A 14607-nucleotide genomic window follows, 5' to 3' on the forward strand; every position below is an offset into this window, starting at 1 on the left:
GTAGAAATGAGCACCATGTTTGTGGTGAGAGGCTGGGATTAATGAGGAGATAAGCCTCCCTCCAGCAAAGTGTTCGTCCAGGGATGGAGCAGGAAAAATTAAGTTAGAGAGACAGGCTGGATTCATTTTAGAGCAAGGAGTTCTTAACCTGAGGTGTGTGGACTTGCTTTTAATATTTTAATAACTGTATTTGAATATAGTTGGTTTCCTTTGTAGTCCTATATATTTTATTTTATGTATTTAAAAACATTACTCAGAAGAGGGGTCCTTAAGGTGTTTTTTTGTTTGGTTTTTTTGCTTTTTTGGAGGGGTTAAGTGACTTGCCCAAGGTCACACAGCTAGTTTTGTGCTAAGTGTCTGAGGCTGGGTTTGAACTCAGATCCTCCTGATTCCAGGGCCGGTGCTCTATTCACTGTGCCACCTAGCTGCCCCTGATCCTTAAGCTTTAGTAGACTTCCAAGGGGAGGGGGAGGGAACATGACACAAAAAAAGATTAAGAACTCCTTATCTAGAGGGTTAATGCCCAGGGAAGCCAGAAGGGGCTTCAAGTACAGCTGGTCTGGGGGTAGGGGTGGCACCATATATAAGAACCTGGCAGATCTGGGTATGCATGCCAGACCTACACCATCCCTGAGGGGCAGAACCCCACTCATCTGCATCTCTTCCTACTTCAACATTTATAGAGTCCAGTTAAGTGTGTGTATGGTTGGGGAGAGGTTGTTTTTATGCAGCATTGGCCACCTCTCTGGGGTCATCTCAGCCCCATGGGAGAAAGGTAGGACTGGGGTTGCCATCAAAGTTTTCATTGGGATTCAGGAATCCTGGCCTATTGGCCTGTTTCCTCCTGAACTCTGGGAACAGACATCTCCCTTTTCCACATCAACAACTTCTGACCAAAGCTGGGGAGTCCATGGATTTTCTCATTAGGTTTTCTGGTCCTGGTCCTGCTGGGTAGGACCTGAGGATGAAAAATCACAGACTGTCGCTGTTGAGAAGGAGCCCTGAGGAGCTGGTATGGTAGAGTAGAAATAGCCTGAGGCTAAAATCCAGCTTGCATGACACACCCTGGCCCACAGCTTACAAATTTGTAGAATGAAAGGGCTAGACCAGCTGGACTCAGAGGCCCATTCCAGGTCTAGAGTCAGGATCCTATGATTGCGGAATGGGAGCACTAGAAAGGACCTTTGAATGTAGAACAGAGATTGTCAGAGCTGGAAATTGAGGCCCATGGGCGAGTCCTTGGGATTACCCAGCCACTCACAGGCACCATTACCCCCTGTTTCTGTGTTCATCATCATGAGACCGGGCATAAGGAAGGGTGAAGGCAGGTGAGCCATGTGTGCTGGAATGGCTGAGGGGTGAGGGCAAAAAACCATACCCTTTAAGAGTTGCTCTGCCAAGGAAACCGAGCCGCTTGTACCAAACTCACAATTCATCCAGCACACATTTGCTAAGTGCCTGCTGTGTGTGAGAGCCCTTGGCCAGGGCCTAGATGAGCCACAAAGTGTAAAGACAACCTGATCCCTGTTCTCATGAAGCTTATGGTCTAGTAGAGAGAAAGATCACACAAATGATGATAAAACTAAGTAAGATACATGGTACAAACAAATCCGTGTAAAACATGAATTGAAGTTTCAATTCCTGAGTGACACATTTTGGATATGAGGGGATCATTGACAGACTGTGCAATTAGGTCTCTGCACATGACAGCAATTAACAAATTGTTGGAATGGATCCAGTTTGGTGAGAGTCCCGAGGCGGGCAGATCTGTCCATTCCCTCCTTATTGCCTGGGCCTGCTGCTTCTCAGGTACCCCACTGGCTTTCCTCAGGGTCCTGAAGCTGGTTGGTTCAAGTCAGTCAACACTTTTTAATCACCTACTGTGCACAGAGGTCTAAGAATCCATAAAACAGCAAAGTCTAAGCCTTCTAGTTCATATTTCTTTATATTTTACAAAATATTTTCCTCCCAATGACTGAGATAAATGCAACAAGTATAAAGATGATGTGATTAGGACTATTAACATTTTACAGATGAGGAAACTGAGGCTGTGAGGAATGAAGTCATTTCTTTAGGTCATAGAATTAGTGGAGGGCAAGCCTGGAATTGATATTCCAGTCTTAAACTAGTTCTCTCCACCACAGCACACTGTCTGTCCCTTCTCCTTCTCCTGACAGCTCTCACTTTGTCAGGTTGGGCTGACCAGGCCTAGAAAAATAACCCGTTAGGCTCCACCTAGGGATCGAAACATCAGTGTTTAAGTCTGTGGTGCCCTGCCCTCCACCCACCGTTTCCTGCCTTCTGGGCTCTGCTCCCAGCACATGTGATACTGAACGTTGTGGTTCTTGTCCCCCTCCTACCTCAATTCTGTTTCCCTTCCCCCACTGAGTCACCCCTGCCCCAGCAACAACATGGCCTGATCCCCTGGGCCTCTTGAGGGGTTAATGGTTCTAAGACCCACAGTACCACTGGCCGGTGCTGATCCCATAATTATAGGGTTTAAGAATAGCCCAGCAGGCTGCCCGAGGCCAGTGAGCTCTGGAATCTCTCAAATCACTCCCAGATGGGCCACCAGTCATCACACACCACCCCTACCCCTCCCTCCTTACCACTAGACTCTTCACCCTTAACAAAGGCAGTCCTTTGGAAATCCAGAGACTTATTACAGATAGCAAGCAACCCCCAACAGGGCTCCAGCTCCATATCTGAGGGATAACATGCCTTCTGCCCCAGGTACCTAAGGCTGTCTTTGAGGTCCAAAATGCCTTTCCTCTTTCCTGGCCCAGCTTAGTCTTGGAAGTGGCCAAGCATTTCCGGCCTCTAATGGATGGTTTGTATGGCATCAACAGTGGGGCGCCGGTGGTCGGGCAGCTTGGCATTCCTTCCCCCCTTTTCTCTCCCCAGTTTCCTTCCCTTCCCTATTTTTCAGAATATCCTACTTTGTTTTGATAAAACAGTGTGTGCTCTTAGAAGCGCTCATGGGGAGAAGACCAGGGGCTGGGTTAGCTTCAGGTCCTGAGCTTTCCCTCAGTTCCTCTTGGCTGTGGGGAGTGGCCAGTCCTTCCATTGCACCTAGGCAGCTCCCCATTTCCTACGCTTTAGCCTCATGCCTAGGGAACACAGCTGGGCCTGGCTTTCTGCCCCCAAAACTCTGTGCATTAATATAGTGCTTTTCACTTTCCAAGGCATTTTCCATCCACTGTCTACCATATTCTCCTCACAGCAGCCCTGCAAGGTAGACCTTGAACAGAGGTCTACAACTTTTCTATGGAAGAAGCTAATTTTTCTAAAGCTATATAGTGAATTAGTAGTGGGGCCAGGACTAAAACCCAAGTCTTGTCCCTTCTAATGCCAAACTCTTCTGGACCAGAACTAGCTCCTCCTATACGGGGCTTAGAGATGGGATGATCTGAGTGGCAGGAATGAGAATTAGGCCCTGGATTCTGGGCTTAGGGAATTTCATAGAATGTTAGATCTAGAAGGGAAAGATGTTGGGATCAAACACTCATTGCAGGCAGAAATTGTTCATGATGGTTAAATGACTTGCCCAAAATCACTGAGTTGGCTAGAGTGATGTAAGCTCCGTTAGCTCCCAGTCCTCTGTTTTATAGATATCCCCTACTCACTGGGGACTGGGAGGGCTAGGGAAGGGGTCAGTTATCCTTTTCAACCCACCTGGCATTTCCTCTGGGGAACCCCACCATCCTGCAGAAAAGTAATGTCTAAGTCATTGATAAAATCGGGATCAGAATGCCACACTCCACTCTTGGGCTGGCGCTTGTCTGAGGAGAGCCTCGGGCTGAAATCTGGGGCCATAGAGATGAAACAGAAGACCCTCCCCAACCTGTCACTGTCTCCACCGTTAGAGGCCCTACTGAGCATGGTGATGGCCAGGGAGAGGCAGCCTTGTCTGATGGAGGAGCCGGAGCGCTGCTGTGGAGCTCCCCCCAGCTCTGCCACTTGCTGGGTCGTCAGCCTTGAGGAAGTCATTTTCCCTCTTTTGTAAAATGAGACTGTAATCCATGCACAGCGTGCTTCAGAGAAGTGTTGCTATGGAAACAGTTTCCTCATATTTCGGGGGGATACAGCTGCATTGAGCCTCCATAGAGCCACTAGGTTCTGGTATTAACCAGCCCTAGCCCCCAGATCTTCCCTTAACTCCCAAGCCTCAGAAATGAGAATACCCTTCTTCCCCAATTCCATTTCCTGGAATGGGAAATTGGGGCCCTGAGCAGGGCTGGGAGAGGTTAAGAGGTAGCTGAGAAGAGAATGCCTTCACTTTCCCCCCTCCACCCCACAGTGGCCTGGTCCCCTGCTAGAAGGCTAGCTTAGGACACAGTTGTGGTTTCCTAGTGCCCCAGTTTACAGCTTCTCCACCCTTGTCCCCTCCGATAGCCCCCTTCAGAGTGAAGCTCTCCCCACTGGGGCTGTGGAACAGACTTGGGCTGGCAGGGAAAATATTTACTCAGCAGCAATTTTCAGAGGAATCTGGGCTGGTGATTTAACAAAGCTGCCGGCAGGACCACAATGGCCCCTTTGACAGCTAGTCCCAGCAGGCTCCCTCCCCTCAGTGGGGGGAAGGGAGGCCCTTCTCACTCTCCTTTCCCTAATGGAACCCAGCCCTTCAGGAAATCTCCCCCCCAACCTAGGGCTGGGGAGGGGCTTGGCCTCACCCACCCAGCACTGCACCCTCCGTTACACAGCTGATGGATGAGCCACCTGGATGGCTCGTGCCACAAACCCTTTGACTCAGACATCAATCCTGTGAGCCGAAGAACCAGCCCCAAGGCCAGAAAGGCCTGTGGTCTTCTTCCCTCTGGTGTTGATGAAGAGACAGCCCAATGGGGTGAAAGAGCTCTGGGTCTGGAGTAAGAAGGACCGGGTTCAGGTCCACATTCTGTCAGTTGCTATTTCTATGACCTGGCACAGATCATCTCTCTTCTTGGAACATCAGTTTCCTTCTTTGTGAAATGGGAGTAATAACACTGGGACTGCCCCTCCCCCCCCCCCGAAGTCCTGATAAATGTTTAGCAGTTAACTCTGGAGAAAAGAAACAAACCAACCATACGCACGAGACATTCTTGAGTTCAGACTGCACCATGATGTTTCCTCCATCCTTCTCTTAAGTCTTCCACAAAGCAATAAAGCAAGCCCTGATTTTGTAGCCTTTCTGGTTTCCAAGGTGAGAATGTCACAGTCAGCAGCCAGTGGGAGCTGTCTCCAGCACACCCCTTAGCCTGCCTCTGGATGACTATTTAGGGTCCCTGGAAGAAGCACGGGATAAGAATCCACAGCTTCAGTGACCATAGGGTCCAGTGGGTCCCACCCCTCTGTCTGGGAAAGTAACTTTGTGTCTCTCAACCTGTTTCCCCATTGTGAAAATAACAGTAATAATGGTGCCTCCCTCACAGAGTTATTGGGAGGATCATGGGAAATTAAGCATGGAAAAAGAATCCCATTTTTCAGGTGTTTTGCAGGCTAAAAGCCCTTGCCTCACAACAACCCTGTGCAGTGAGTAGTGTCAGGTCCGAATATCCTTACTCTGAAGGTGAGGAAACAGGCGCAGGCACATGATTGTTCACAGAGCTGAGATTTGAATCCAGAACTTCGGATTCTAAGCCCAGTAAGGTTCTTTGTAGTAAACTATATACTGACTCTGACTTCAGACCTCAGACACTTCTGAATGACTTCTCTGAATGTCTTTGGTGAGGAAGACCATGTTGTTGAGCTGGAAAAATTTTTTGAAGTTTTAAGATTCATTCCATTTCTCACCCCAAAAACAAACAAACAAAAAGATACCATGCTAGTCTGCTCAAAAATCCTTGAGTGATTTGAACTACCCAAGATACTTGATGCTCTTCCCCCTCTTCCTATCCCACACTGAACTCATTCTTTCTGGCTCAGTCCTCTGCAGGCAGACAGCTTTCCTGGAAGACACTCCCATTTCCTGGGCTCTTACAAAATCCTGGGCATAGTCCCACTAGGAATTGTTAGACCACTGTGAACACCAAACCCTGGAGTTGTTGAGGGTGATAGAGATAAGGGCCTAAAAACCCACTTATAGGACTTATTTGTCTTATGTCTGTGTCTAAACCCCTGCTCTACCTTTTTTTTGGTTTTCCTGGGCCTAGTACCCAAGGGTCCCCTTTAGACCAGGTGTCTGCTATCAAACCTCCTTTTCTTAAAAAAAAAAAAAAATTATCTTTTTTTGCCCCCAGTTGAATCTTCCCTTGCCACCAAAAGACTTCTAAGCAAAACCCACACCACAAAGTGATCTGGATTGTGATGGCACATGTGCTATTCCATGCTTAGAGGACCTCACCTCACTACTATCATCTGTTCTCTGTGCAACCAGGATTAGTCACTGCAATTAATTCAAGTTCATCTATGTTTTAATGATGTTTTCATTGACATCATCATTTTGTGTGTTTTTCTCTGTCATTTTAATGCAAGGCTTCCTGTGTTTCTCTGAATTCCTCATATTTGTTGTTTCTTACAGTATAGTAGTTTTGCATTACATTCAAATACCAAAATTTGTTCAGTCAGTCCCAGTCCATGAACACCCACTTTGTTTCCATTTTTTCTTGATGCCTTTCTTTCTTGAGTTGTTTCCCATTTTCTGCCTCTAATTGAGTCTAAAAAAATCTCTCCACCTGGAGAGATCCTTAGAGTGTCACTGTTTCTATAAGAGGGGTTAGGGGGCTGAGAATTCTAGGAGACAAAATTGTCAGAATTCTCAGATAAAGCCCAGGGACTGAGGAGTGGGCAAAGAGTAACCTGATTAGGGTTGATTTATGGGACCCAGAGTTGGGAGTACTTTGTTGGAGGTGGGGAAGAGGAGAGAAAGGGAGAGGAATTAGGGAAGAAGCTGGTTTAAGGGTATGAAACTTAGAGTTGGAAGGGCCTCAGGGCTCAGGGAGTCTAACCAGAGTCCCCTCTCTAGCATTCCTGATGCAGGATCACCTAGCTTCGCCTGAAGACCTCTAGAGCTGGGGCATCCGTTACTACTTTCAAGCAGTCAGTGAACTATGCTGAGAAGCACATTCTCAGGAAATTTAAAACCAAGATGTGTGTGATATTCGTAGAGGGAGAAGGTGGGGGTGTAAGCAACAGGACGTGGGTACTGAGATAGCTCTTGCTGTGGACGCTGGGATAGGGCCTCCCTAGAGAATTTAGAAACTTCTCTATTACATCATTTACGTAATAGGCCTTTATTAAGGGACCACTAACTGGGGACAAAAAGACAAAAATTAAACGTCCCTGCCATTAAAGGCCTTACATTCTTTTGGAGGAGACTATATATATGTATACGTATTAGACTATTCAAAATAAACCCAAGGTCATTGGGGGACAGGCTTTTGTATTCTTGCTTCATGTGATGAAGACTGGAAAGGTAGGCTGGGGCCAAGTTTTTGAAGGGCTTTAAAAGCCAAACAGAGGAATTTCTGTTTGATCCTAGTAACAATTGAGAACTGTTGGCTCTCATTTAGCCAATGAGTAGCAAAGTCAGCTCTGAGCTGTGTAAGAAATGGGTTATAGTGGGTTAGACCCAAGGCATGGAAAATTAATTAGGAAACTGCTGCAGTGGTCCAGGTGAGAGGTGATGAGGGTCTGAACTGGAGTTGTGGGGCATGTAAGTGGCAGAGGGAAAGGGCATATGGGAGAGATGATGTAGAGGAAGAAACAGCAGGACTTAGCCATTGATTTGATAGGTAGGGTCAGGAGAGTAAGGTGTCTGTAACATCAGGGTTTCAGTCCTCCCTGACTGGAAGGATGGTGGTCTCAACAGAAATAGAAAGTTTAGAATACAGTGGGTTTTAAGGGAAGGGTATTGAGTTCTGTTTTGGAATAGCTGGGTTTGAGTGGCAGGATGATGGCTGGGTGATACTGGCTCTAGCATTGATGAAAAGGGGCCAAGATGGCCCTAGTTTGGAAAAGGAGGAGTGGGACTAGAGGTTTAGTTGGAGTGCCCATATACTGGGCTTACTCCTGAGGCAAGATCCAGGGTATGTGGCAAATGCTAAGTTAACAGAAAGTGGGACTTTTTAGCCTGGAATGGTATTGGCCATTAGTGACCAGATGAAGAGATTCAAAGAAAAAGTTTACTGTTCATAGGATTTGGCACCTAAAGTTACCTTATAGAACATCTAGTCACCTTATTCCCCAATTCTACCTCCTGTCCTACTTTACAAAGGAGGAATATGATGCCTCTAGAGGGAAATTGATTCATCAAAGGTCACGCTAATAGGGATTCAAATTCAGGTTAAGACCATGGAGAACTCTTTCTCCCCAGCGCACTTGCTCTTGAAATGACAATCCTGTATTCTCCATAAATGCTGTTTTTATTTTCTTAATTTTTTTGCTTTTTGGAGGGCAATTGGGGTTAAGTGACTTGCCCAAGGTCACGTGGCTAGTTTTTGTGTTAAGTGTCTGAGGTCAGATTTGAAGTCAGGTCCTCCTGACTCCAGGGCCAGTGCTCTATTCACTGCACCATGTAGCCGCCCCCATTTTCTTATTTTTCTTTAAGGTAGTGATGAATGAAAAAGCCTGTATTAGGTACTTATGATGTGCCAGTCACTGTGGTAAAGACCTTTTTAAATTCCAGCCTCTCTCTAGTGGAGAAGATGGGCGAAGGGAGGAAAGAGGGGTTACCATTGGGCCAATACCTTTGAGCATCCTGGAGTATACAACCTGGGCGGTGGCAGGATAATAGACCCAGAAGGAGCTGTAGTATGACAGGTTTGGCGGGGGTGCCTCTCAACAAGATTGAATGTGGAGTAGTACCTGCAAGTAGAAAAAAGGAAGGATCCCAAAGTACTGCTGGTGGGGTATGAGTCTTCTCTCTTATCTGGGGTTGTAGTTTCTTTCAGAAAGACCAGGGGGAAATGAGGCTTGGGGCCAGGAGCACCCTAAGGACCCTAAAGAAGAGGTCCTGCTGCTGTTGTCCAGAGTGAAAAAAGGTGACAGAACTGTGACCTATCACTCCAAAGACTGAATGGAAAATTAAGCACTAATCAAGTCCCAATCTCTGAGACAGAAATAAGAGCTGCTCATTTTAGGATGTGAGGAGGCATTGTCCTCTAGCCCCACAGAGCTCACAGTGATGTTATAGTAAAGGGATTTATGATACATAGATCCATTGGCACTGAAGCCTGAGCTAGGACTTACTTTGCTGTGCCTGTCAGAACCTAGGACAAGGGTTCCCTCAACTCCCAGGCTGTCTTCCCCCTCCACTGGAGAGAAGAGGGCAAGTTAGGCCCTCAGAGCACCTTTGGCCACAGGCAGTGAGAGTAAGCCCTAGTCCCTGCCTGGCCTGAAAGAAAGGTTGTGCCAGACAGATCAGGAAGCCCTAGGATAGCTTTGTGGTCTGATGAGATGGGCCTCTGCCCTGTCCACAGCTTTGATGCTTTGGTAGAGCCCTGGGTCTAGAGTCAGGAAGGCCTGAGTTCACATATGGCCTCACTTATTAATTTTATGACCTCAGCAGCAAGGCAGTTCAGCTCTCAGTAACTGTGAAAATGGGGATCATGACAGCGCCCACCTCACAGAGTGGTTGTGAGGATCAAATGAGACAGCATCTGTGAAGGGTGCCTCGCACACAGCAGGTGCTTAATAAATGCTTGTCCCCTTCCCTTCTCAGGGATGTGAGCAGAGCCTTTCTCTTCCACCTCTTTAGATTAAAGGGCCTGGACAGAGAAGCCACCAGTGGCTGCTAACCCTATTCAGCAGCATCATCCATCTCTCCATCTCCTTTGATCCTGCTTGAGCTTTAGAATCTGCCCCAGCCTATTTTCCCATCAGTCTCTCAGCTCTGACCTGGAGAACAGCTTCCTGGGTGTAGCCCGATCCTAGACCCCTCTGTCCTCAGTCTCCCTGAAGGAAGCCAGAGATGGGATGAGAAGCCCAGGAAGTCCTGTGTGCCTTGACTCTTTGAACCATAGCATATGAAGCTAAAAGGGGCTTTAGTCATCAAATAATAAAGTCTCCCTATTTTACTGATGAGTAAACTGAGGCCCAGAGAGGGAAAGTGATTTCCCTAAAGTTATTCATCTCCTAAAGTACTCATGCAGTACTCAGTTAGAAGAACTGGAATTTGGACTCATGACCCCTGACTCCACAATCTCACCCACCCTTCTAAGAAGCCAGAAATTAGCACTGGTCACCCAGGCAACAAAAAGTCCCCAACACAATCTCCTCCCATGTAACAAGGAGCCAACTCCATGGACTGATGTCTGATTTTATTTCATTTATTTTTTATTACAAAAGGCCTTCATGTCGTTGTCTGTCTTACAAAAACCAAAGTCCTTGCCTCTGGGTTTGAAAAATGCTTTCCCAGAACAAATGGGAAAGAATATGATATAAATATTTTTCCAAAAAAAAAAGTTATTAGTCTTCTTTCCAGTTTCTTTTGTTCCTTTGCTTCCTCGAGGCTGAGGCTGGAGAGTCAGCACCCTTGAGGGCTAGGTTCCCTCCCTGGACCCTACTCACCTCCTGAAAGGTTTCCTTCATTTTGTGTACCCTCCCCTCCCCCTAAGACCTCTCAGGGAGAAGGGAGTTGGCAGGAGCTACCCCTGAGAAGCTCATGCCTGTGTTACCAGCACACAGGGGCCACCCATGGACTCTCCCCACTCCAAGAGGCTTCCAGACATGAGAGGGAGGGAGGACAAAGGAGGGCAAGGCTGTGTGGCTCCAGGAGATTGCACCTTGCAGGGGGTGGGTGGGGAGCTGGGATCAGAGAATCTGATGAGTTGGAGGTGATCTTAAAGATCATCAAGTCAACCCCCTCATTTTACAGATGAGGAAACTGAGGCCCAGAGAGCATGACTTTCCTAGAGTCACACAGTTAGTGGCAGAGCCAGGACTAACACCCAGGAGCTGCTAACTCCCAGCCCTGGGCCCTTCTCACTACCTACGGCTGCCTGCCACACTGATCTTAAAACCTTCATGGTTGGGGATAATGAAACCAAACTCTGGGTGGTTCAGCAAGGCTGCCAGAGAAGGTTATTGGACCCTGGTGGCTCCCTTGACCCAGTCAGGATTCAGAAGTAAGAGGGCTTGGGAACAGGGGCTCTGTTGTTATTGCCAGCAGCATAGTGCATGAGCGGTACTTCGCACTCGGAACCCCCGGATGGCACCCCAACGCACTCTGGCAGCTTGGGGCTTGTGTCCTCCAATGGGGCCTTCACCCCCCCCAGTTCCATAGGCCCTGTCTCCGCACCCAGCTGGCCTCGCCCTTTGTCCTGGGCATTCCTTCGACGTAAGCAGTACATTGCTCCTGCTGCTGCCAGCACCCCAAGGAGCAGGGCTGCCAATGCGGGCACTATCATGAGTGGCAGGTTGCCTTCCTTGGTCTGTGTGACAGGGGCATGATTGTATCGAACAGATGGGGAAGTGCGGGCTTCTCCGCAGGCCTCCTCACTGTCAGGTCCCCGAGCCCCACCCAGGGGCCCAATACAGATGGAATAGGTAGCATTGGGCCGAAGTTGTGTGACTGTATAATCAGAGAGTGTGGCAGGAAGGCTGAGGGTCACAGGCCTTTTGTCAGGGCCCGAGAGGTTTCGGTAGGTCAGGCGAATACCCTTGAGCTGGGCCTTGTTCTGGGTGTAATTCTTGAGCTTTACCCTCAAGGAAGTTGCGCTCACCTGCTCAATGCTAAGCTGGGATATCCGAGTTGGCAGTCTAGTGGGTGGTGGTGGTGGCAGGGTGGGCCGCTTGGTCTTCACCTCACAATACAGACCCGAGAAACCCTCAGGGCATAAGCACTCAAGGTGATGCCAGGCATTGAGCTGGCAGGTGCCACCATTGAGACAGGTGTGTGCAGGGCAGTCCTTCAGCTGGGGGCCAGTGCTGCCAGTTGGGGCTGTGACAGAGAGCAGGCTGGGGCTGTCTCCACTGGACGGGGCCACAGTGGGAGCCTGGGTGCTGGGCTCTGCTGGGGGTAGGCTGGTGAGAGGGAGGGTTGGCCAGGGGGTGGAGGGCCGGGCAGTAGTGGCAGTGGTTGTGGTAGCAGGGCAGCCAAAGTCTGCATAGTCAAGGTGTTGGAGAATCTTCCCTGCATTCTTGGGGGGGAAGTGGCACCTTGTCTCATCAGAGCTGCATATCGTCACACGGCTTTCTCTGGCCCACTGCCCAAACCAGCTCAGCTGGCATACACAGTTGAAGGGATTTCGGGCAGCTGTGACTTCTCGGAGCCGGGGGAATCGGCTGAAGAAGTCCCGAGGGAGGCTCTGCAGGCTCAAGTTGCTGAGGTCCAACACCTGCAGGTTTGTCAGGCCTTCTAGGTCATCGGGTAGCAGTTGGGTGATGCGAGCATTCCCTGTGAGATTGAGGCGGGTGAGGCCCCGGAGCCCCCGCAGCACAGCAGGGGCCCCTTCCAGCTGGTTCTCAGAGATATCGAGCTCATGCAAGTTCCGAAGACCCAAGAACAGCTCCTCGTCCAGCCGACTCAGCCCCAGCCCAGCCAACTTTAATGATTCTATGTTGCTCATTCCAAAGGTGCCTGCTTCCAGGGCTGGGATACGGTTGTGGCTGAGGTCTAGCAGTAGCAGTCGAGGCAGGTGCAGTGGGGGCAGCACCTGAAGCTGGTTGTCTTCCAGCTTCAGTTCTAAAAGGCTCTCAAGAGTGTCAAAGGCATCCACCTGGATGTGGTGGATGCGGTTGTGGGACAGGTAGAGGCGCTCAAGCAGGCGAAGGCCACGGAAGGTCTCGTTGGTGATCTCCTGCAGCTGATTGCAAGAGAGGTCCAAGTTGCTGAGGTTGGCCAGTGGCTGAAAGACTCCCCCATGGAGGGTGGTGATCTGGTTCTGTGACAAGTCAAGGAGCTGCAGGGCAGGGAGGCCAGCAAAACTTCCCGAGTCCAGTGTGGTGATGCCATTCTCAAAGACATACAGGTCAGCTGTGTCTGGGGGCACGTCACGAGGGACCGTAGTACCCTTCCGGGCGATGCAAAAGACAGTCTGTGGCTGGTTGCATTGGCAGCCAGCTGGGCACGCTTGTGCCTGCAGTCCTTGGCAAAGCAGTAGCAGCAGCAGTGGCAGCAGGATCTTCCTTAACCTGGCAGTCATGGTTTGGCCCTGGCATGGGAGACAGAGAGAACAAGAGCCGTTGAGATTATCCCCCTCTTTTAGAGCAAGCTTTACCTCTCCTACTCCATCCTAGACAAGTGGGGATCAGTCCTGCCCTCAGAAATTGCCAGTAACAGACACCCAGCAGCCACCAAAAGCCATCTGTTCTGGCCAGTCCTCACTTTTTCCTGCTCTCTAACCTAAATTTCTCCTTAACTTAGGCTGCTTCCCTGGGGCTAAAGTCCTGTGGAAGTAGCTAAGAAGGAAATGGCTCCCAGCATACCTTTCAGGAACACCTAGTTTTGACCTCTCTTTGCTTCCAAAACACATACACATCACACACACTCACACTCACACTCTGTAAGTTTAAATTCTCAGTCCAAAAGGAGATATTCCACAGACTTCCTTATTCACTTTTCATTGCAAAACTCCAGCCGAGAGAGAACACCTCTTTCTTTGAGGAGAGCCCCTCCCAACATTGGGGTTATCTCTTCTGAATTGATGCAGTTACCACTGTGAACAGCCCACTGAACTTGGGAGACGAGGGGAAGCCCGAGGTGCTAGTCGGAAAAAATCTGAAGACCAGCAGCTGCCTACCCAATTTACTTTCCTCTGCTGTCCTCCTTCCCCAAGAGCACGAGGAAAGACCGCAGCTGGGAAGACTTCACATGGAAACTATTGGGATTGGTGTTTTTCCACTTGTTAAGTCAGCAACCTGCCCAGGATGGAAGCTAGTGAACCCACCAGTATGTGACTGCCAGGCCTTTCACCTAGAAGCCAGGCTAGTCTGGGGCGAGGGGGAGATGGAGAGCTGATTTCTTTTCCCCCTTCCTACACTTTATATCCAAGTTTTTCCATACTTGGGGTGACCACATTGCTATTCAAGGAATGATGACAGGAAGAGAGCCCTAGCCAGAGGAGACTAGCTTTCCGAATGTCCCTTCTGTTCCCGCCTTTCCTCCACCCCACCGTGTCTTCCATTTCATTTTTGAGGTTCTGAGTGTAGAATTAGAAGCAGACGTGGTGTAGAATCTCCTTGTTGGCTCTGGGTCTCTGGCTCTAGGAGACACCGATATCATGGGACCACCTAAACACCTTTTGGCCTCTCCTGTGTATCCCCCACAAACTCCTGACTGTCTCCCTCTATTTTCTCAAATTGAGAATAGGGTGCTTTATATAAGAACCCCGCTGTGGTTAGAGTTTTATTCCTCAGATTACATTGCATTTTGTTTATCTGTATATCTGTAGTAACCCCACAGTAGACCATAAGGTTCTCAAAGGCAGGAACTGTGCCATTTTTGCCCTTGTACACAGTAAGCATTAAGTAATGCCTGTTCAGCCAAGGGCCAGCACTTCGGGATCCTACCCTGAGTTCTAGCCCTCCCTCCCTGACCCAGCACAGGTCACATCACCTCTGCAGCCCAACACAGTATCTCAGTGAGAAATGCCAGAAGTAGGTGGTCTGTCTTACGTGCTCTTCTCCTACAGCTCCAGCATTAGGGGATCCACAGAGTCAAGCCAATAGCCAAATATTCCCTTTTTC

The 14607-nt window shown here is 49.0% G+C and overlaps 3 protein-coding genes across 4 annotated transcripts in view; 1 reads left to right on the forward strand and 2 right to left on the reverse strand.

Annotated features, from left to right (window-relative positions):
• DNAJA3 (DnaJ heat shock protein family (Hsp40) member A3) overlaps positions 1-14607 on the reverse strand; it is a 161799-nt gene that overhangs the window by 109627 nt on the left and 37565 nt on the right. The window lies entirely within an intron of this gene.
• Positions 1-14607, forward strand: part of CORO7 (coronin 7) — a 126878-nt gene that overhangs the window by 52413 nt on the left and 59858 nt on the right. The gene's annotated exons all lie outside the window — the stretch shown is intronic.
• VASN (vasorin) overlaps positions 10224-14607 on the reverse strand; it is a 15848-nt gene continuing 11464 nt past the window's right edge. The window contains exon 2 of the mRNA XM_069106462.1: positions 10224-13073. Coding sequence (XP_068962563.1) covers positions 11040-13064 — 2025 coding nt within the window. The 5' untranslated portion in view covers positions 13065-13073 and the 3' untranslated portion in view covers positions 10224-11039. The remainder of the gene's footprint in view (positions 13074-14607) is intronic.

Source organism: Petaurus breviceps, unplaced genomic scaffold, assembly GCF_028583685.1.
Source record: "Petaurus breviceps papuanus isolate PSGF00001 unplaced genomic scaffold, PetGlider_PUasm1.0 138, whole genome shotgun sequence".
In the NCBI taxonomy this organism is placed as follows: Eukaryota; Metazoa; Chordata; class Mammalia; order Diprotodontia; family Petauridae; genus Petaurus; species Petaurus breviceps.